Raw genomic sequence first — 22,290 nt, forward strand, 5'->3', positions numbered from 1 at the left:
ATCCTGTCAATGTCATGTTGTAGCCTGCAACAGCCACTCAACACTATCTACAACACCATCGACCTTTGTGTCATCGGCAAACTTACTAACCCACATTTCCTCTTCTTCATCTGAGTCACTTATAAAAACTACAAAGAGCAGACACCCAAGAACAGAACCCTGCAGGACTCAACTGATCGTCGATCCCCAGGCGGAATACTTTCCACCCACTACCACTCATTGTCTTTTTTCGGCCAGCCAGTTCTGTATCCAGATAGCCAAATTTCCCTGTATCCCGTACCTCCTACCTTACTGATGGGACCTACCATGGGGAATCTTATCAAATGCCTTACTGAAATCCATATAAACTACATCCACTGCTTGACCTTTGTCAACTTGTCTCGTCACATCCTCAAAGAACACAATAAGGCTTGTGAGGCATGACCTGTCCCTCACAAACCATGCTGACTATCTTTAATCAGCTATGATTTTCCAAATGATTATAAATCCTATGTCTCAGAATACTTTCCAGTGCCTTGCTTACCACAAATGTAAGACTGAGCGGTCTGTAATTCCAAGGGATTCCCCTATTCCCTTTCTTGAACAGAGGAACAACATTCACCTCCCTCCCGTCATCTGGTAATACTCCCGTGAAAAGTGAGGATCCAGAGGCAGAGCAATCTCATTCCTCACTTCCTGTAGTAACCTTGGATGTATCTGGTCCGGCCCTGAGGATTTATCATCTTGATGCTTCCCAGAACTTCCGGCATATCCACTTCCTTAATATCAATCTGTTCAATCCTATTAACCTGGTCCATGGTGTTCTCACTATCAACAAGGTCCCTCTCTGTCATGAATACTGAAGCAAAAAAGCTCATTTAGGGCCTCCCCTACATCTTCAGACTCCAGGCACAAGTTCCCTCCACCATCCCTGATCGGCCCTACCCTCTCTCTGATCATTCTCTTATTCCTCACATACGTGTAGAACGCCTTTGGGTATTCCCTAATCCTTCCTGCTATGGTTTCTTTCGTGCTCCCTCCTAGCTCTCCTCAGTACATTTTTGAGTTCTTTCCTAGCTACCCTGTAATTCTCTCACGCTGTGCCAGAGCCTTGCTTCCTCAACCTTAAGTAAGTTTCCTTCTTCCTCTTGATGAGAAGCTCCTCTTCTCTCATCATCCAAGGCTCCTTCACCTTACCATTCCTTGCCTGTCTCAGTGGGACAAAGTTATCCAGCACTCGCAAAAAGTGCTCCTTAAACAGCCCCCAAATATGTTGTGCCTTTCCTGTAGAACAATTGTTCCCACTTCCTACTCCACAGCTCTTGTCTAATAGCAGCACAATTTCCCCTCCCCCAATTAAATACCTTCTCATACAGTCTGTCCCTATCCCTCTCCATGCTATGGTAAAGATGAGGCAGTTGTGGTCACAGCCACTGAGAGATCTGGCATCTGGCCTGGCTTGTTGCCTAGCACCACAACTAAGTTGGCCTCCCCCCTCTAATCAGCCTATCGATTATTTGAGTCAGGAGTCCCTCCTGGACACACCTGACAAAGTTAGCTCCATCCAGACCATCTACACTAAGGAGGTTCCAATCAATATTGGGGAAGCTGAAGTCACCCATAATAACAACTCTGTTACAGCTGCACCTTTCCAAGATCTGCTGTCCAATCTGTTCTTCTATCTCTCTGCTGCTATTGAGGGGTTTATAGAGAACACCAAATAAAGTGACTGTTCCTTTCCTGTTACTGACTCCTACCCATACCGACTCAGTATACGAACCCTCCTCAACAACCTCCGTTTTGCAGTTGTGATGCACTCTCTAACTCACAATGCTACTCCCCCTCCTCTTTTATCCCCTCCCTGTTCTTTTGCAAAGATCTAAACCCTGGAAAATCCAGCAACCATTCCTGCCCTGTGAAGTCCTTTTTTCCATTATGGCCACAACATCCAAGTACTGATTCATGCTCTAAGTTCATCACTCTTATTCCTGACACTCCTTGCATTGAAACAGGCACACTTTAACCCATCCCTTTGCCCTATCAAATGTGTATCCATCCTGTCAGACTCTCTGCATTTTATTTCTACCTATTCAACAAATACCCTCTCCTCTGATCTGTAGCTCTGATTCCCATCCCTCTGCCAAACGAGTTTAAATGCTCCCGAAGTGGTCCAGCAAATTTCCCACCCAGGACATTGGTGCCCCTCCAGTTTAAGTGCAGCCCATCCTTCATGTACAGGTCCCACCTTCTCCAGAAGGTACCCCAATGATCTATATATCTGAAGCCCTCCCTCCTGCACCAATACTGTAGCCACATGTTTAGCTGCACTCACTCCCTGTTCCTCACCTCACTAGAACGTGGCACTAGTAGTAATCCTTAGATTACTCCTCTGCTCATCCTGATTCCAACCTAACTCCCTCAAATCTCTTTTTAGATCCTCATCCCTTTTCCTAACTATGTTATTGGTGCCAATGTGTTCCATGAGTTCTGACTGCTCACCTTCCCCCTTCAGAATCTTGAAGACTTGATCAGAGACATCCTGGACCCTGGCACCTGGGAGGCACATACCTTCCAAGAGTCCCGTTCATGACCACAGAATCTCCTGTCCGTTCCTCTAACTATTGAGTCTTCTACCAATAGCACTTGTCTATTCTCCCCTCTTCCTTTTTGAACCACAGAGCCAGGCTCAGTGCCAGAGACTTAGCCACTATGGCTTTCCCTTGGTCGATCGTCCCCTTCAACAGTATCCAAAACGGTATGCTTATTATTGAGGGGTTTGGCCACAAGGATCCCTGCACTGTCTGTCTGTTCCCTTTCTGTACCCTGACTGTAACCCATCTCTTTTTCTTGTACCTGAGGTGTGACTACCTCCCTGTAACTCCTATTACCCCCCCTCCACCTCTCAAATGTCCGAAGTTCATCCAGCTCCAGTTCCAGTTCCCAAACGCTGTTTTTGAGGAGCTGGAGTTGGGTGCAGTTCCCATGGATGAAGTAAGAGGGGACAGAGTGGTGACCGTTATCTCCCATATTATACTGGAGGAGCATGCAACTGCTCTACATCTATTCCCACTGTTCCAAATTCCCAAAGAGACTATAGAAAAAAAACTAGTAACCTTACTGAATTGATGCACAAGACCTCTTTTTTTTGGTTGGAGGAGGAGAATGGGTGGGAAAGACTACCTTATAGTATTTCCAATAAAGCAACTACCCAAATATATTACCTCACTGACTCAGCAATCCTGTGTCTGCTCCTGCTCAGCATGTGCTCCGTCTATTCATAGAATCATAGAATCCCTACAGTATGGAAACAGGCCCTTCGGCCCAACAAGCCCATGCCAACCCTCCAAAGAGCATTTCCACCCAGCCCCATTCCCCTACCCTATATTTAACCCTGACTAATCCACCTAACCCACACATCCCTGAACACTATGGGCAATTTAACATGGCCAATCCACCAAACCTGCACATATTTGGTTTGTGGGAGGAAACCAGAGCACCCAGAGGAAACCCACACAGACACTGGGAGAATGTGCAAACTCCACACAGACGGTCGTTCAAGGGTAGAATTGAACCTGGGTCCCTGGTGTTGAGGTAGCAATTCATGAGGTAAGTTTTAAAGGATTAATTTATCTTCCTGGCAACCCCTTGGACCTTGTCTTCACCACTCCCACTGCTGCTGCAAATAATGCTTAGCAAAAATTTATTCCAGTCAAAAAGTGGGATTAGGTGAAAAGAATGAACCACCCATAGCTAACTACGGTTGTCAAGGACAGGATCCAATCAAAAACTTAGGAATACAAAACTAGTAATAAGCCTGAAGATTGGGAATACTTTAAGAACGTGCGTCAGATGTTCAAAAGCTCAGATGTGAGGAATAAGAGAATGATCAGGGAGAAGGTAGGGCCAATCAGGGATAGCGGAGGGAACTTGTGCGTGGAGTCTGAGCAGATAGGGGGAGCCCTAAATGAGTTTTTTGCTTTGGTTTTCACCAAGGAAGGGAAACTTGTTGTAAATTAAAACTTAGAGGAGCTGGGATACAGGCTTGACCAGATCAAGATTGATGAAGGTGATGTGCTAGAAATTTTGGAAAACATTAAGATTGATAAGTCCCCAGGGCCAGACCAGATTTATCCTAGGCTGCTCTGGGAAGGGAGAAAGGCACCGACGAAGATATTTGCCTCCTCAATCTGCACAGGAGTCGTACCAGAGGATTGGAAGGAGGTGAATGTTGTTCCTTTTTTCAAGAAAGGTAATAGGGAAATCTCTGGAAATTACAGACCAGTCAGTCTTACGTCTGTGGTCAGCAAAGGTTTGGAAAGAATTCCAAGGGATAGGATTTATGACTGTTTGACAAAGAATAGTGTCATTAAAGGCAGCCAGCCTGGCTTTGTGAGGGGCAGGTCATGCCTCATAAATCTTATTGAGTTCTTTGAGGAGGTGTCAAGACAGGTCAATGACAATCGAGCAGTGGATGTGGCGTGTATGGATTTCAACAAGGCATTTGATAGGGTTCCCCATGGTAGGTTCCTTCATAAAGTCAGGAAGTATAGGATACAGGGAGATTTGGCTATCTGGATTCAGAATTGGCTGGCTGACAGAAGGCAGAGAGTGGTTGAAGATGGAAAGTATTCTGCCTGGAGGTCAGTGTTGAGTGGGGTCCCGCAGGGCTCTGTTCTTGGGCCTATGCTCTTTGTAGCTTTTATAAATGATTTGGATGAGGAGGTTGAGGGATGGGTTAGTAAATTTGCAGATGACACAAAGGTTGGAGGTGTTGTCGATAGTATAGAGGGCTAGTGCAGGCTGCAGCGCCACATAGACAGGATGCAGAACTGGGCTGAGAAATGGCAGACAGAGTTCAACCTGGATAAATGCAAAGTGATGCATTTTGGAAGGTCAAACTCGAATGCTGAATATAGGATTAGAGACAGGATTCTTGGCAGAGTGGAGGAACAGAGGGATTTGGGTGTGCAAGTACATAGATCCCTCAAAGTTGCCACCCAAGTGGATAGGGTTGTTAAGAAAGCATATGGTGTTTTGGCTTTCATTAACAGGGGATTGAGTTTAAGAACCACAAGATTTTGCTGCAGCTCTACAAGTCCCCGGTGAGACCACACTTGGAATATTGTGTCCAGGTCTGGTCGCCCTACTATAGGAAAGATAAAGAGAGGGTGCAAAGAAGGTTTACCAGGATGCTGCCTGGACTGGAGGGCTTGCCTTATGAAGAAAGATTGAATAAGTTCGGACTTTTCTCTCTGGAGAGAAGGAGGAAGAGAGGATACCTGATCGAGGTGTACAAAATAATGAGAGGAATAGATAGAGTCAATAGCCAGAGACTTTTCCCCAGGGCAGGATTGACTGGTGGGAGTAGTCATAGTTTGAAGATATTAGGTGGAATGTATAAAGGAGACATCAGAGGTAGGTTCTTCATGCAGAGAGTTGTGAATGCATGGAATGTGTTGCCAGCTGTGGTGGTGGAAGTAGTGTCATTGGGGACATTTCAGCGACTGCTGGACATGCACATGGAGAGCAGTGAGTTGAGGGGTGCATAGGTTAAGTTACTATATTTGACATTAGGATTAAATCTCGGCACAACATCGTGGGCCCAAGGGCCTGTTCTGCACTGTACTTTTCTACGTTCTATGTTCTAAAGAGGAGGAAAATTGTTTCCAAACATTAATTGGCAAGAAATATAAAATAAACAATGAGAAGTTCTATTCATACATAAAAAGAAAGTGTTGTGGGTAAATCCCTATCAATTCCATTTAATCTGGCTAATTACTAAGAAATCTCTCAATCATCTACTGAAACAATGATTTAAACTTTTCTGCATATCGGAACCAAAATAAGATACCTGAAGTAAGCAAGTTAAGCCTCACAACGCAACTTCGCTATTACCCGTTTAATATATGCCCATTTAATAACAGAATCTGGCCAGGATTCCAACAAGCAGTGTCTGTCTCTGGAAGTGTCCAGGTTTGAAACCTTACACAATGTTGTTCTTAGAAATTCTGTGACCGAATTGATCTGGTATTGGATTCTTATAGAGTTTTCAAGCTTGTAGTGTGACATTATTGATGATTCAATAGATCCTTTCATCCCCAACATTGGTTATACTTCTAGAGACCTGAAGTCTGTATCTTGCCATCTTATCAGAAGTAGTTCCCCTGTTCCTTGTTACATTTGAGGTTAGCTGGCTGCTTAAAATAGTTTTTCCTGCAGTTAACCCCTTTACTTGAGAACATGCCTTCCGCAGGCAGACTTAAGTTGTCTATTTGTCATGAGTTCATGAAGTTGTGTTGAGTACTCATGAAGTGGAAAGCAGGAAGCTAGAATTTGTTTGTAAAAATTATAGGGGAGAAGAGTGTGTGGTCCTTTGAGCAGTGATGTGTTTTTTTAAAAAGCTTGGAGATTTTTTAAAAATGTGCCTGCATGCAACTATAGATGCACAGACAGTTCTAAACTTGAAATATATGTATCATTTGGCTGTGTGATTGGCAACCTGGGCTTGCATGATGCTTAAGCTTGAATATTAGCCAATTAAACCAGACCCTGGATACCAAAACCCAATTAAATTTAAATCTGATGCTTTTCATTGCCTCAAACCAATCTAATTGTAACAAAATTATGACATCATGGGTATAGAGAAGGGGGCAGTTGGACAGAGGGGAGAGCAAACTGCCATCTAAGAAAAAAAACTCGCTCTCTCAGAAATCTCCATGCTCTTTTAAAAAGCACCATCTGTTCACAAAGGTACATAGCACCTTAAGATAATATTCCTGGCACCAGAATTTGATAGAGAGAGGTGTTCAGAACAGAAGAATTCCCAGAGAAAACGTCCCTGAAAGAAGGATCAGTGGAAGAAAGGCGTTTATGACTAGAGAAACAACAGAACATTCCGGAAGACACATCCTGTGTAGACTTTGAGAGTCTTAGTTTTAATTTAGTTTTTTTTATTATTTGGGTTTTATTGGAATAGCATACCAGTTGAATTGAGTTCAGGAAGGGAAATAGTTAGTAGTTAGGGGGGAATTGTGCAGTTTATTGATAATTCTATTAATTTGTTCACTGTTAGGGTTAAATAAATAAATTGTCACTTGTTACTTATAAAGTGGAGATCAAGGAGTCCTTTCATTTAACTGTTCTTTTAACAGATTACAAGGCGAGGTGCTCCTTTTGGGTTTCGGTTAGTAGCTTTCAGGGGGGTGGGGTGGGGTGGGGGTCAATCTCCACTTCATAACATGAGGCAGCAGGTTATCAAGCAGTATTACCTCGTATGTCTGAGGAAATGACTTGTTTATGTTGCTTCTTCCCAGGGATGGTTAATTCACTGTTGTTTTAATTCCTTCATAAACGTTTCTCCTTGCGTCTTTCATCCGAAACTGTTTATTCCAGAAGGAGTTGCTGGTCCTTTTAATCCATGAAGTTTATAGTATCACAAAAGAGACCAGCTAAAGTAAGTGTGGGACCTTGGAGGTTACAACCGGGGCATTAATTATGGAATAGGGAAATGGCAGATAACTTCCATCAGTCCTCATGATGTAGAGCACTGTAAGTATTTGTCAAACTAGTGGGACTAAAGACCGACAAGTTACCAGGACTTGATGGTCTTTATCCAAGGTTTATAAATAAAGTGCCACAGAGATGGCAGTTGCGTTGATTGAAATTGTCTAGAACTTGGAAAACTGCAATTTTCCGCTAAGGTGCCACACAAAAGATGTACGAATGAAAGCTTGTAGTATTAAGGATAATGTATCTATATGGATTGAGAGTTGATTGACACACAGTCAGAATTAATGGGTCTTTTTCAGGTTGGAAAAGCACAACTAGTGGAGTGCCACAAGGATGAGTTCTACAGCATCAATTATTTTCTACCTATATTAATGACCTAGAGGATGGTTCAGAATGTAATATATTTGAATTTGGATTAGTGGTGCTGGAAAAGCACAGCAGTTCAGGCAGCATCCGAGGAGCAGTAAAGTCGACGTTTCGAGCAAAAGCCCTTCTTCAGGAATACAGGCAGAGAGCCTGAAGGGTGGAGAGATAAATATATTTGCAGGTTGTACATAAGTAGAAGGGCATACTGGGATGAGAACGCAAGGAATTTGCAAGGGGAGATGTAGATAGATGAAGTGAATAGGTAAAAATTTGGCAGATAGAATTTTAAAGTATGCAGTGATGTACTTTGGTAGGAAGAAGCAAAAGTTAGACTATTATTTAAATGGTGGATTAGTGGTGCTGGAAGAGCACAGCAGTTCAGGCAGCATCCAACGAGCAGTGAAATCGACGTTTCGGGCCCGAAACGTCGATTTCGCTGCTCGTTGGATGCTGCCTGAACTGCTGTGCTCTTCCAGCACCACTAATCCAGTATTTGGTTTCCAGCATCTGCAGTCATTGTTTTTACCTCCTATTATTTAAATGGTGATTGACACCAAACAATGCAATGCAGAGGGTGGTCTCATGCATGAAACATGAAACATTACCATGTGGTTCAGCAAATATTTAAGGAGACAAACAGAATTTTGACCTTTATTGCTAGTCGGTTGGAGGTTAAAAAGAGGGAAGGTTCTTGTTACGATTGTACGGGTGGTTGGTGAGGCTGTTCCTGCAGTACTGCGGACAATTTTAGTCTTGTAGTTAAAAAAAAGATATACTATTGGTTAAGCAGGTTAAGCCTTAAGAATGAAAGATGATTTAATTAAAACATATAGGGTTCTGTGGGGTCTTGACAGGGTAGGAAATTTGCTGAATAGATATTTCAGTCCAGCATCAAAAGTTCGGTTAACAAGGTTATGTTATACTTTTTCAGTATTCTGGAAATTGATGTTTCAAGGAACCAACTGAGCTGCCTTCCCACTGGCTTCTTACATCTACCAAGGCTCGAAAAACTCTCAGCTTACAGCAACTTGCTGGAAATGTTATTTGATGAGGAAAAAGGTATAGCGATCTTAATCAGAGAAAATATCTCAAATTCTTCTTTTCTTGACAGTGTGTGATTGGCTTTTAATAGATTCCTTTACCTCTAGCAACAAACTGGATTGGATTGAGAAAACTCCAGGAGATTGATGTTTCTGACAATAAACTTCAGCTTTTACCCTGTACATTCCTGCACTGCTGCAAGTCTCTCAGCAGCTTGAAAGCATCTCAGAATGCACTCAAGGACTTTCTGGAACCCTGGGCCTGTCCTTTGGTAAGCATAGTTGCACAGAGTTCTCAGGGAGTGTAAGGCTGAGAGGATCGTCTGGAATGGTCGCAGGTTTTAACTACTCTGTTCAGAAAATCCATAACTAATAGTTGTATTGGTAATATAGAGCTTGAGTGTTGCTAAAAATGCAATGTGCTGTCTAAGCTTTTTCATTTTGCCTGCATCATGACAGATGGAAGAGTACTAAATTTCAAAGGGAATGATAAACCACTCTGCATGAGAAAAGTGTGCTGATCAGGTGGCAGATTGACTAATCGGAGCCAAGGCATTACTGCAGAGCATATATTATGGAATTGTTGTCCTCTATACTTTCGTTTATGTCAAAAAAGGCACATGATATTGGCATGTTATGTTTTAATGCAGAAGACTGGTTCCTGCATATGAATATCCTGGCAAATGTAATTGAGACACATTGCAATCCTGACTAATGATGTTAAGTTAGTTATTAGTGTAGATCTTTACGCACTCTGAATGTTCAGTATTATTGGCCGAATAGCAAAATCCTATTGGTGGATCTTAATATTTGTGTTGTTACTACAATGAATAGCTAAGCTGTATGTTTGAGCCATCTTAGTCTTCAAGGGTAAATTGAGGTATATGTATTCATAGCAACCCATAATTTGATTGGAATAACATTATACCACTTGATAATATTGATGTGCTCAACTTTAGTATCAAGCTTTTATGGTGAGCAAATGGCTTGGACAAAAGTAAGGCCAACCTTATGGCATGTGGAACAGTTGGAATTCCAATGTTTATATTGACCACTGCAGGTAAACTGTAGACTTTCAACAGTAGGAATTCCTCTCAGGAAGGATGAACAGCCAGAGTTCATAATCCATATTGATGTCAATGACTTGGGTAGGAAGGGGGATGAAGTCCTTAAAACAGGATTTAAACGACTAGGAAGGAAATTCAAAAGCAGAGCCTCACAAGCAGTAATCTCAGGATTATTCCCAGAGCCACATGCTCATGAGCACATGATTGCGGAATTGAGAGGTTGAACACATGGTTAGAAAAATGGTATAGGTGAGAGGGCATAAGATTTCTGAGGCTGGTTCTGGTGTAGATGCAGAAGATACAAGTTAGCTGAACCAGGACTAATATCCTTGCAGGGACATTTGTGAATGTTGTTGGGAGGATTTGATTAGATTATGAGACATTGGAATATGAGACAAAGTTCAAATTGGAGGGAAGTGAAACTGATAACAGGAATTAGAAGAGTAGTAAGCAAAGTTAAATGACAGACAAAGCAAAAGCAAATATCAAATAAGATCAGAAAGGAGAAGAGTGTTAAAAAGGCAAAATGAAAGTCATTTTAGCCGAATGCATGTTATATTTGCAATAGAGTTGATATGAAGGCACAAGTTGAAATAAATGGGTGTGATTTAATTACCATTTACAGACAAGTGGCTAAATAGTTACCAAGATTGGGAACTGGATATCAAATGATATTCAACATTTAGGAAGGATAGGCAAAAAGGAAAAGAAGGTGGAATAGCAGTCTTCACAGAAGATACAGATAATCTCCCACACTTATTACTAAACTAAGGGACTTGGTAAACCATTACAGACATTTGCGCCACATGCTGCATCTGAAAGGCTAAGAGCATTGTGGAAAACCCCACACACCCCTCACTCAAACTCTTTGGTCTCTCACGGCCAGACTATGCAACAATTTCTTCCCCCTGGGCCATCGGGGGAACATGCTCATTTTATCAGTATAAATTCTTTGCTAAACCACTAATGTCTGCAATGACCTGAAAAATGCATCAAAAGTATAATGGATGATTACAACAAATAATAATCACATTCTTCCTTTACTCCCAAGAGAAGGGGAAATGTCTAAAACTAATAATGTGATTGTTAAAATGCAAATTATTTTCTGTATTTCTAGGAATTTTGTAATGTTTCTGGAAACGTCTTGATATCACTTCCAAACACTCTGAGTATCTTCTGGAAGAATTGTCTTAAAGAAGCAAATTTTTCTGACAATTTACTGAAGGAAGTACCAGCAAACCTCTTTGAACTTAAGGTATTTGTGCACAATTTTGGAATTTGTTTTCTGTAAAAGGTTGATGGGTTGAAATCATGGAAAACCATCCACTGGGTTTCTTCACATCTCTTCCTTGTAAATCCTATGATGGTACTGGTCAGTTCAGTTAGCTGGACATTTACGATGCAAAATAACACCAATAGCTTCAGTTCTGCACCAGTTGAGGTTACTATGAAGAACTCTCCTTCTCTACCTCTCCCCTCACCTAAGTTGTGGTGTAAACTATCACCCATCATCTCTGTCTAATGAGAGAGCAACCCTGTGGTCTGGTAACACAATGGCGACTTTACTATAATGGTGCTGATTTGGATAAAGGAAGCGAGAGTTGTATATTACTGTCTGCTTCCAACGTTAAGTTTCGAGGCACAATAGGTTATGTACAGAGAAACCTCGGATAATCAAATGCTGGATAACACGGTTTAGCCAAGCATTGGGATCTTGCAATCTTGTTTGAATAATCCGAAATTCAGATAATCGACATTCTTCTGTAGATGGGAGCAGAAAGTTACAGTTTGAGTAAGTGACACTTCAGTTATACAGGACCTTCACCAGGCCCTACCTGGTGTACTGAGTTCAACTTTGAGCAGTGTGTCACAGAAGGATACATTCATCTCAGAGTATCAGTTCACCACAGGAATAGCTGGACCCAAAAGGGTTAAATTGTGGGATAATTTACGTAAAGTGAAGATTTTTTTTGAAAGGGAGATTTTGAAACACCAGACCACACAACAGGTCATAGAAAATGGAATTCCTAACAACCTTACACCAAAAGCTGGGGGTAAATTGGAGCTTTCTGTACTTACATGAATAGATTTTCCTTAGGTAGCAATCTTAAACCAAATGAAGTAAATGTGCCCAATGGGTTTTAAGGTCAGCTTCGATCTGATTGAATGGCAGAGCAGCTGAAAGGGCTGAATGGCCTTCTAATTCTGCGCAATCTTCCCATATTCCCTTTAACTTGTAACATCTCTGTTGGGCTTTTTTCCTTCACATTTTTTGTATCACAGTTACAGGCCTGAATTAAATTTACTATTTTGTTGAGCTTACCTCGAATGAAAGTAGGTGGTGTCAGGATACTACTCATGTTCCTTTAATTTGCCTCCTGCGCAATGTCCCAAAAACAGCAAAACCCAACCACTCTCTTTTCCACCTCCCCTCCCCACCCCACCACCACCATCACCCCCCCCCCCCCCCCCCCCCCAAAAAAAAGGACATTCCTGTTCTGCTCCAGTGTTGCTGCTTGGAATTGGTGAATGTGTTGCTGTTAACCTTTGCTGCTGTCTTCAACTATGATATTTCAAGCCACTTTTTTTAACTGATGGCAGAACCTGAACTCTCTGAAATTATCCGGCAATCAGATACAGTCGCTTCCTCCAGTGGATCAATGGCAGTGCTCTAGCCTGAAATCACTTGATCTCTCTCGAAATCATCTTGGAAAGTAAGTACTGTCCAACACCATGTTTAAAATTACAAATGTTTTCATTATTTGGAGTGTGAGCCTCATGCACTCACCCCGATTTCTTCTCTGGAATGTGTCTTTGCACTTGCACTCTGAGTGTCCGTGGAGCAATGGGATGGAAGTCATTGATCCTGCACAGTAAGTTTGGACTTTAGTTGTGATAATCATAGAGCCTGCCAGTGACATTCTGGGCAGAAATCCTGCGATAACCTGGGATACCCAGCACTGCTGCAGTCACTAGTCAGGGACAGGACACAGAATCATTTAACATTCTCTAGCACCCAATTCAGAATTTTTAAAAGAGGAAACATTTAGCTATGTCAATCATAAATGACTTATCCCCAACGTGACCAGTCCCCAAGTCTCAGCCTTCTCAGCCCAGCAGTTGTTAGGTTTGGTGTTTAATTTCCATGTTTCTGCACATGGAACAGGACAGAACATGGGGGAGGAATCTGCTGCTGAGGCTAATCATTTACTCTCCATGATTGCCCAATGCCACTGCTGCTTGCATCTTCTCTTCCCACCCATAGTGATCTCATCTTTGTGATAAGTGTGTGAAGTATCACCATAGAGCCTTGTGTCACATGGGAGGTCTATTGAGTTCATGGCTCTCTCTAGAGCCATCCAGTCAGTGCCATTCATCGCCGTGTTGCCCATTTAAATATCAGGGACCAGATTGCCCTGTAGCTGGTTATTTCTGGGATGGCTTGAATTGAGATTTTTGCCCCTATTTGGTGAAAGATGAACAAACAAATTGAGGCAGGTGGCAGGTGAATTTAATACAGGGAAATGAGGTGACCATTTTGGCAGGAGGAATAGGGAGAGGTCAATACTGGGACTGTACCATGTCACCAATGGAGATGGTCATTTGAGTTAGACTAAGGTAAGTAGGTTGGGAGAGCAAGTTGTGACAAACAGGGCAAAATGAGTGGAGGTTCGTGGTCTGCCCATTGGGGAAAGGGAAGGATGTTGGGGAGGTCCTATTAAGAAGATACCCCCCCCCCTCCAAACTTTGACCGAACAGTAAATACTTCTGGCTTCAAACTTGATGTTGGCCTCTGCCTGCAGCAGGAAAGCTTGGAGTAGGAGTGCAAAGAGATCCTTAGGTGGCCTTCAGTTGGTCAACAGCCACAAACCGCCTCCCCCACTGTGCACAAAGTAGTGTCTGGGGGTGGGTGGAGAGGCCTCAAACAGCACCAATGGCATTACAGCCAATTTTATGTTCTCCTCTACCTTTACAGTCCAACTCTGGGAAGGACAAAATATAGCCTGTGGTGACCAGAATTCGGCTCAATTCTCTAGTTTTGTCTTAACCAAAGCTTTGTCATGGTTCAGCAGAAACTCTCTGCTTGTGAACTGGATAGCTCTATTTAAAAACCCAAGATGTTTTGCTAATTGTTCTGTCAGTGCATCCTGCCTCCTTGAAAGATCTGTGCATATAAACCCCAAATCCCTTTCCTTATCCCTACTGCCAAATCGCATCTCACAATATATCAAAATTCCATCTGCCAAATGTCTGCACTTTTTCTTAACCTGTCAGTGTTTTACAATGGAGTATAGATGTATCAGAATATTGTGCAGTGAGCCTGTCAGGCTGTTGTGTGAAGTTTGGTGGTTGCTGCCAGCTCCCTGATATATCTTACAACTCGGTGTTCTGTTGTTTTCTGCATGCAGGAGTGAAGAAGGAGTCAGAACTAGAAAAGTTTTTTTTACAACATGGCTAAAGAAAACTTCGGACACAGGTGAAAAAATTCAAGGAAACTTTGGGACTTGCTTGGGACAAGGCCTGTCAACTCATAGAATGTTGATGCAACAGCTGGAGTTATTTTTACATGGTCCAATTTACCTACTTGCCCTCTTTTTATTTCTGCTTCTTTTAGTGTTTTTAGAATTTCAATCATTTGTGATCAATTATCCCATCACTTCTTAATCATCCTTATGATGTAGGTGTTGCATAAGAATAAGGCGGGTGAACTTACGCAGCATGGATTGGTACCTGGGACTTGGATGTTGTGGCCATTTCAAAGACACGGATAGAACAGAGACAAGAATGGTTGTTGTTGCAGGTTCCAGGATTTAGATGTTTCAGTAAGAACAGGGAAGGTGATAAAAGAGGGGGAAGATGTGGCATTGTTTGTCAAGGACAGTATTATGGTGGCAGAAAGGGCATTTGATGAAGACTCGTCTACTGAAGTAGTGTGGACTGAGGTTAGAAACAGGAAAGGAAATTTCACCCTGTTGGGAGTTTTCTATTGGCTTCCAAAAAGTTCCAGAGATGTAGAGGAAAGGATTGCAAAGGTGATTCTGGATAGGAATGAAAGTAACAAGGAAGTTGTTGTGGGGGACTTTAACTTTCCAAGTATTGACTGGAAACCGTATTGTTCAAGTACTGCAGATGGGTCAGTTTTTGTCCAATGTGTGCAGGAGGATTTTCTGACACAGCATGTAGATAGGCCAAGAGGCAAGGCCATATTGGATTTGGTACTGGGTAATGAACCCAGCCAAGTGTTCGATTTGGAGGTAGGTGAGCACTTTGGTGATAGTGACCACAATTCGGTGACATTTACTTTAGCGATGGAAAGGGATAGGGATGTACCACAGGGCAATAGTTATAGCTGGGGGAAAAGCAATTATGAGGTGATTAGGCAAGATTTAGGATGCACAGGATGTGGAAGGAAACTGCAAGGGATGGGCACAACTGAAATGTGGAGCTTGTTCAAGGAACAGCTACTGCGTGTCCTTGATAAGTATGTACTTGTCAGGCAGGGAGGAAGTGGTCGAGTGAGGAACTGTGGTTTATTAAAAAAGTTGAATCTCTTGTCAAGAGGAAGAAGAAGGCTTATGTTAGGCTAATATACAAAATGCAGAGGAATGGGATTGTGGGAGACATTGCAGTTTGGATCAGTAATTGGCTTGCTGAAAGAAAACAGAGGGTTGTAGTTGATGAAATATGTTCCTCTTGGTGTCCAGTTACTAGCGGCGTACCGCAAGGGTCGGTGTTGGGCCCACTGCTGTTCATCATTTTTATAAATTACCTGGATGAGGGCTTAGAAGAGTGGGTTAGTAAAGTTTTGGACGACATGAGGTTGGTGGAGTTGTGGATAGTGACAAAGGATGTAGTAGGTTGCAGAGAGGCATAGATAGGGTAGTGTGAGGTGATACACTTTGGACGGAGTAATCGGAATGCTAATGGTAGGATTCTTGGGAGTGCAGATGAGCAGAGGGGTCTCAGTGTCCATGTACACAGATCCCTGAAAGTTGCCACCCAGATTGACAGGCGTGTTAAGAAGGCATACAGTGTTTTGGCCTTTATTAATAGAGGGATTGAGTTCCAGAACCAGGAGGTTATGCTGCAGTTGTACAAAGTTCTGGTACGGCCACACTTGGAGTATTGTGTACAGTTCTGGTCACCACATTATAAGAAGGATGTGGAAACTTTGGAAAGGGTACAGAGGAGATTTACTAGGATGTTGCCTGGTATGGAAGGAATGTCTTACGAGGAAAGACTGAGGGACTTGAGGCTGTTCTCGTCAGATAGAAGAAGGTTGAGAGGTGACTTAATAGAGACGTACAAGATAATCAGAGGGTTAGATAGGGTGGACAGGGAGAGCCTTTTTCCAAGTATGGGGACGGCAGACACGAGGGGACACAACTTTAAAGTGAGGGGAGATAGGTATAAGACAGATGTCAGAGGTAGTTTCTTTACTCAGAGTAGTAAGGGTATGGAATGCTTTGTCTGCATCAGTAGTAGATTCGCCAAGTTTAAGTGCATTTAAGTCATCATTGGACAGGCAAATAGATGTACATGGAATAGTGTAGGTGGGATGGGCTTCAGATTAGTATGACAACATCGAGGGCCGAAGGGCCTGTACTGCGCTGTACTGTTCTATAAGATGTGAAAGGCTCAGCTAGGCTGCTTCAGAGATACTAGTTAACCAGGAAGGACCTAAAGAGAGAGCTAAGAAGAGCCAGGAGAGGACATGACAAGTCTTTGGCAGGTAGGATCAAGGAAAACCCTAAAGCTTTCTATAGGTATGTCAGGAATAAAAGAATTACTGGAATAAGGATAGTAATGGGAATTCGTGCATGGGGTCAGAGGAAATAGGGGAAGCGCTGAATGAATATTTTTCATCAGTATTCACAATAAAAAAAGATAATGTTGTTGAGGTGAATACTCTAGGTTATTAGACTAGAGGCATAATGCAACAGAGGCAGACCAGGCCAGGTACCCGGGGAGAGGGGCCAAGTTACATGTGGGCTGCAACTGTCTGTGGTACATGGGGGCAAAGTGGGATTGAGGCTCGTAAGGAGGGGGTGTTAGCAATTTGGTAAGTGTGAAAATAGATAAGTCTCCAGTGCCGGATGGATTTATTCTCGGCTTCTCTGGGAAGCTAGAGAGGAGATTGCAAAGCCTTTGGCTTTGATCTTAATGTCATCATTGTCGACAGGAATACTGCCAGAAGACTGGAGATGATTAGAAGAGATAGGATTTATAATCATTTAGAAAGGAATAATTTGATTAGGGATAGTCAAAACGGTTTTGTGAAGGGTAGGTCATGCCTCACAAACCTTATTGTGTTCTTTGAGAAGGTGACCAAACAGGTGGATGAGGGTAAAGCTGTTGATGTGGTGAGTAGAGATTTCAGTAAAGTGTTTGATGAGGTTCCCCACGGTAGGCTATTGCAGAAAATATAGAGGCATGGGATTGATGGTGATTTAGTGGTTTGGATCAGAAATTGGCGAGCTGAAAGGAGACATGTGTGGTTGATGGGACGTGTTCATCCTGGAGTTCAGTTACTAGTGGTGTACCACAAGGATCTGTTTTCCAGCCACTGCTGTTTGTCATTTTTATAAATGACCTGGATGAGAGTGTAGAAGGATGAGTTAGTAAATTCGCGGACGACCCTAAATTTGGTGGAGTTGTGGATAGTGCGTAAGGATGTTGCAGGTGACAGAAGGACATAGATAAGCTGCAGAGCTGGGCCAAGAGGTGGCAAATGGAATTTAATGCAGAAAAGTGTGCGGTGATTCACTTTGGAAGGAGTAACAGGAGTATTGCGTACAATTCTAGTTGCCACATTATAGGAAGGATGTGGAAGCATTGGAAAGGGTGCAGAAGAGATTTACCAGGATGTTGCCTGGTATGGAGGGAAGGTTTTATAGACTCATAGAGATGTACAGCACGGAAACAGATCCTTCGGTCAAATTCTTCCATGCCGACCAGATATCCTAACCTAATCTAGTCCCATTGGCCAGTACTTGGCTCATATCCCTCCAATCCCTTCCTATTTAAATACCCATCCAGATGCCTTCTAAATGTTGCAATTGTAACAGCCTCCACCACTTCCTCTGGCAGCTCATTCCACACACGCACCACCTTCTGTGTGAAACAGTTGCCCCTTAGGTCCCTTTTATAGCTTTCCCCTCTCACCCTAAACCTATGCCCTCTAGTTCTGAACTCCCCAACCCCCAGGGGAAAGACTTTGGCTATTTATCCTATCTATGCCCTCATGATTTTATAAACCTCTATAAAGTCACCCCTCAGCCTCCGACGCTCCAGGGAAAACAGTCCCAGCCTATTCAGCCTCTCCCTACAGCTCAAATCCTCCAACCCTGGCAACATCCCTGTAAATCTTTTCTGAATCCTTTCAAGTTTTACAACATCCATCCGATTGGAGGGAGACCAGAATTGCATGCAATATTCCAAAAGTGGCCTAACTAATGTCCTGTACAGCCGCAACATGACCTCCCAACTCCGATACTCAAAGCTCTGACCAATAAAGAAAAGCATACCAAATACCACCTTCATTATTCTTTCTACCTACGACTCTACTTTCAAGGAGCTATGAACCTGCACTCCAAGGTCTTTTCGTTCAGCAACACTCTCTAGGACCATGCCATTAAGTGTATAAACTCTGCCCGGATTTGCCTTTCCATTTAGATTAGATTATATTCCCTAAAGTGTGGAAACAAGCCCTTCGGCCCAACAAGTCCACACTGACCCTCCGAAGAGTAACACACCCAGACCCATTTCCCTCTGACTAATGCACCTATCACGATGGGCAATTTAGCACAGCCAATTCACCTGATCTGCACATCATTGGACTGTGGGAGGAAACCAGAGTACCCGGAGGAAACCCACGCAGACATGGGGAGAATGTGCAATCTCCACACAGTCACCCGAGGCTGGAATAGAACCTGGGACGCTGGTGCTGTGAGACAGCAGTGCTAACCACTGAGCCACCGTGCCACCCATTTAATTTATCTAAATTAGACTCCATCTGCCACTCCTTAGGCCATTGGCCCATCTGATCAAGATCCCGTTGTACTCTGAGATAACCTTCTTCACTGTCCACTACACCCCAATTTTGGTGTCATCTGCAAACTTACTATACCTCCTATGTTCACATCCAAATCACTTATATAAATGACAAAAAGTAGTGGACCCAGCACCGATTCTTGTGGCACTCCACTGGTCACAGGCCTTCAGTCTGAAAAACAGCCCTCCACCACCATCCTCTGTCTTTTACCTTTGAGCCAGTTCTGTATCCAAATGGCTAGTTCTCCCTGTATTCCATGAGATCTAACCTTGCTAACAAGTCTCCCATGGGGAACTTGTCGAATGCCTAAAGGCTAAGGGATTTGAGGCTGTATTCATTCACGAGAAGAAGTTTAAGAAGTGACTTAATAGAAACAAACACGATGATCAGTGGGTTAGATAGGGTGGACAATCGGAGCCTTTTTCTTCAGGTGATGATGGTTAGCACAATGGGACATAGTTTTAAATTGAGGGTGATAGATATGGGAAAAATGTTTGAGGTAGGTTCTTTACTCAGAGCATAGTAAAACGCCCTGCCTGCAACAGGAGTAGACTGGCAAATTTTAATGGCATTTAAATGATCCTTGGATAAACAGTTGATAATGGAATGGAGTAGGTTAGATGGACTTCAGATTAGTTTCACAGGTTGGCACAACATTGAGGGCTGAAGGGCCTGTTGTGTGCTGTTATGTTCTATGTTGCTACCAAGTTCAGTACTTGTTGAACATTTGTAATTGCTGTTAAGATGGTGGTGTTAAACTGTCTTCTTGAAGTCCATGCCTAACCCGCCCCAGTGTGTTAAAGAGGGAGTTTCAGGATTATGACCTGTGCCAGTGAATAGTGATCATTTCTGCATCAGGATGTAAATGATTTGAAGAAAAACTTGTAGACAGTGTTACCACGTGCCTGAAACAAAAGCATGGTGCTGGAAAAATACAGCAGTTCTGCTGAGAGAATATCAGCGTTCACTTTTTGACCCTTCATTAGAACTGCCAGTAGGTGGGAAAGGCTGGTGGTTATGCTGATGACGAGGTATTGGATGGGATAGTAAATAGAGGGCCTGGAGATGGAGTCCAGAGAGAGAGAGGGAAAGAAGGCGATAGGTAAACAGAGAGAGAGCTAATGTTAAGCTGAGAGAGAGAAATACAAGGTAAGATGCTAACAAGAAGTGTGAATTGTTGAAAATGGGTTGGCTATGCAGCGTGCAATGGATTTGAGGGGAGAGTAACCAAAGTAGAGGAAGGGAATCATGTTTAGATTAGATTAGATTCTCTACAGTGTGGAAACAGGCCTTTTGGCTCAACAAGTCCACACCGACCCTCCGAAGAGTAACCCATCCAGACCCATTTCCCTCTGACTAATGCACCTATCACTTTCGGCAATTTAGCATGGCCAATTCACCTGACCTGCACACCTTTGGATTGTGGGAGGAAACCAGAGCACCCAGAGGAAACCCACACAAACACGGGGAGAATGTGCAAACTCCACATAGACAGTCACCTGAGGCTGGAATCAAATCTGGGTCCCTGGTGCTGTGAGGCAACAGTGCTAACCACTGAGCCACCGTGCCACCTCCAATTGTTAAATTGTCTCCCAAATTGTCTCAAATTGTTAAACTCATTATTGAGTCCTGAAGGCTGTAGGGTACCTGGCTGGAAGATGCGGTGTTGTTCCTTCAGCTTTTTACATTGAAATTTGCTCTAGCACGACAGTGGGCCAGAGACAGAAATGTTGGCATGGGAAATTATGCTATGTTGAAGGGTGACCAGGTGGAGTTGTGGGATAAATCGGGGGCTGCAATCAGGGGAGGGGTGGAAGAGTTGGGCAGGCGTCTGAGAAATGCGGAGACGGGGGGAGAATCAGGAGGTCTGCTGGGGCTGCGAGGGCAAAGAGTTGGGCTGACCACTGAGGAAGGGAGGGAGGGTCAGATGTGCAAGTGACAGTGAGCAAGGAGAATCGGGCAGGCCACTGGGGGTTAAAGAGGCATAATGCAGTAGAGGCAAACCAGGTTGGGTCCCCAGGGAGGGGGTAGCAAGTGACAGGTGGGCTGTGACTGTCCATGGTGGTGGGGGGGGGGGGGTGGAATCGGGTGGGACCTTGGGGGCAAAGAGGGGAACAAACAGACGTGCTGCCAGTCAGAGGTAGGATTTGGAGTGTTTGGAGCTGTGCTCATCTAGGCAAGTGAAGAATATTCTATCAGGCTCCTAACTTGTGCCTTCTCAATGGATGACAGACTTTTGGGAGTCAGGAGGTGAATTACTCATTGGAGCATTCCTAGCCTCTGACCTGCTCTTGTAATTACAGTATTTATATGGCGGCTTCAACTCAGTTTTTAGATGACAGTTATCTAAGCCCACATCCCTGCAATTTTCGTGGTAAATCTATGTTGCTATATTCCTCAATAGAGGGGAGTCTGAAACCTGTGCATAGTTCTAAATACCGTATAAAGTATTCTTGATCTCTCTCTTTCTGTAATCAGTTTGTCACGTGGCTTTTTAAATTGCACACCTGCTTTTAAGAATTAACATTTATAGTTTGGGAGAAGATTTGTAGCTCGTGTGCTCGTTGTTGTGGTTCTGTTCGCCGAGCTGGGAATTTGTGTTGCAGACGTTTCGTCCCCTGTCTAGGTGACATCCTCAGTGCTTGGGAGCCTCCTGTGAAGAGCTTCTGTGATGTTTCCTCCGGCATTTATAGTGGCCTGTCTCTGCCGCTTCCAGTTGTCAGTTCCAGCTGTCCACTGTAGTGGCCGGTATATTGGGTCCAGATCGATGTGCTTATTGATTGAATCTGTGGATGAGTGCCATGCCTCTAGGAATTCCCTGGCTGTTCTCTGTTTGGCTTGTCTTATAATGGTAGTGTTACTATAGGGCAAGCCAAACAGAGAACAGCCAGGGAATTCCTAGAGGCATGGCACTCATCCACAGATTCAATCAATAAGCACATCGATCTGGACCCAATATACCGGCCACTACAGCGGACAGCTGGAACTGACAACCGGAAGCGGCAGACAGGCCACTATAAATGCCGGAGGAAACAGCACAGAAGCGCTTCACAGGAGGCTCCCAAGCACTGAGGATGTCACCTAGACAGGGGACGAAACGTCTGCAAGACAAATTCCCAGCTCGGCGAACAGAACCACAACATTAACATTTATGTTCCTTTATATCACTCTGCTCCATTGAAAAGTTACCCTTTAAGATGTACACCACTAACTGTGTTTGAATATTGTTCACTATTTAACTGCATCTGCCACATGACTGATCATGTACATTCCT

At 43.4% G+C, this 22,290-nt stretch overlaps 1 protein-coding gene across 1 annotated transcript in view; it reads left to right on the top strand.

Annotated features, from left to right (window-relative positions):
- The window catches only part of lrrk1 (leucine-rich repeat kinase 1), a 258,601-nt gene that overhangs the window by 107,872 nt on the left and 128,439 nt on the right, over nt 1-22,290 (top strand). The window contains exons 8-12 of the mRNA XM_072564899.1: nt 8,786-8,913; nt 9,003-9,166; nt 11,079-11,216; nt 12,563-12,675; nt 14,371-14,438. Coding sequence (XP_072421000.1) covers nt 8,786-8,913; nt 9,003-9,166; nt 11,079-11,216; nt 12,563-12,675; nt 14,371-14,438 — 611 coding nt within the window. The remainder of the gene's footprint in view (nt 1-8,785; nt 8,914-9,002; nt 9,167-11,078; nt 11,217-12,562; nt 12,676-14,370; nt 14,439-22,290) is intronic.

Source organism: Chiloscyllium punctatum, chromosome 48 (assembly GCF_047496795.1).
Source record: "Chiloscyllium punctatum isolate Juve2018m chromosome 48, sChiPun1.3, whole genome shotgun sequence".
NCBI lineage: Eukaryota > Metazoa > Chordata > Chondrichthyes > Orectolobiformes > Hemiscylliidae > Chiloscyllium > Chiloscyllium punctatum.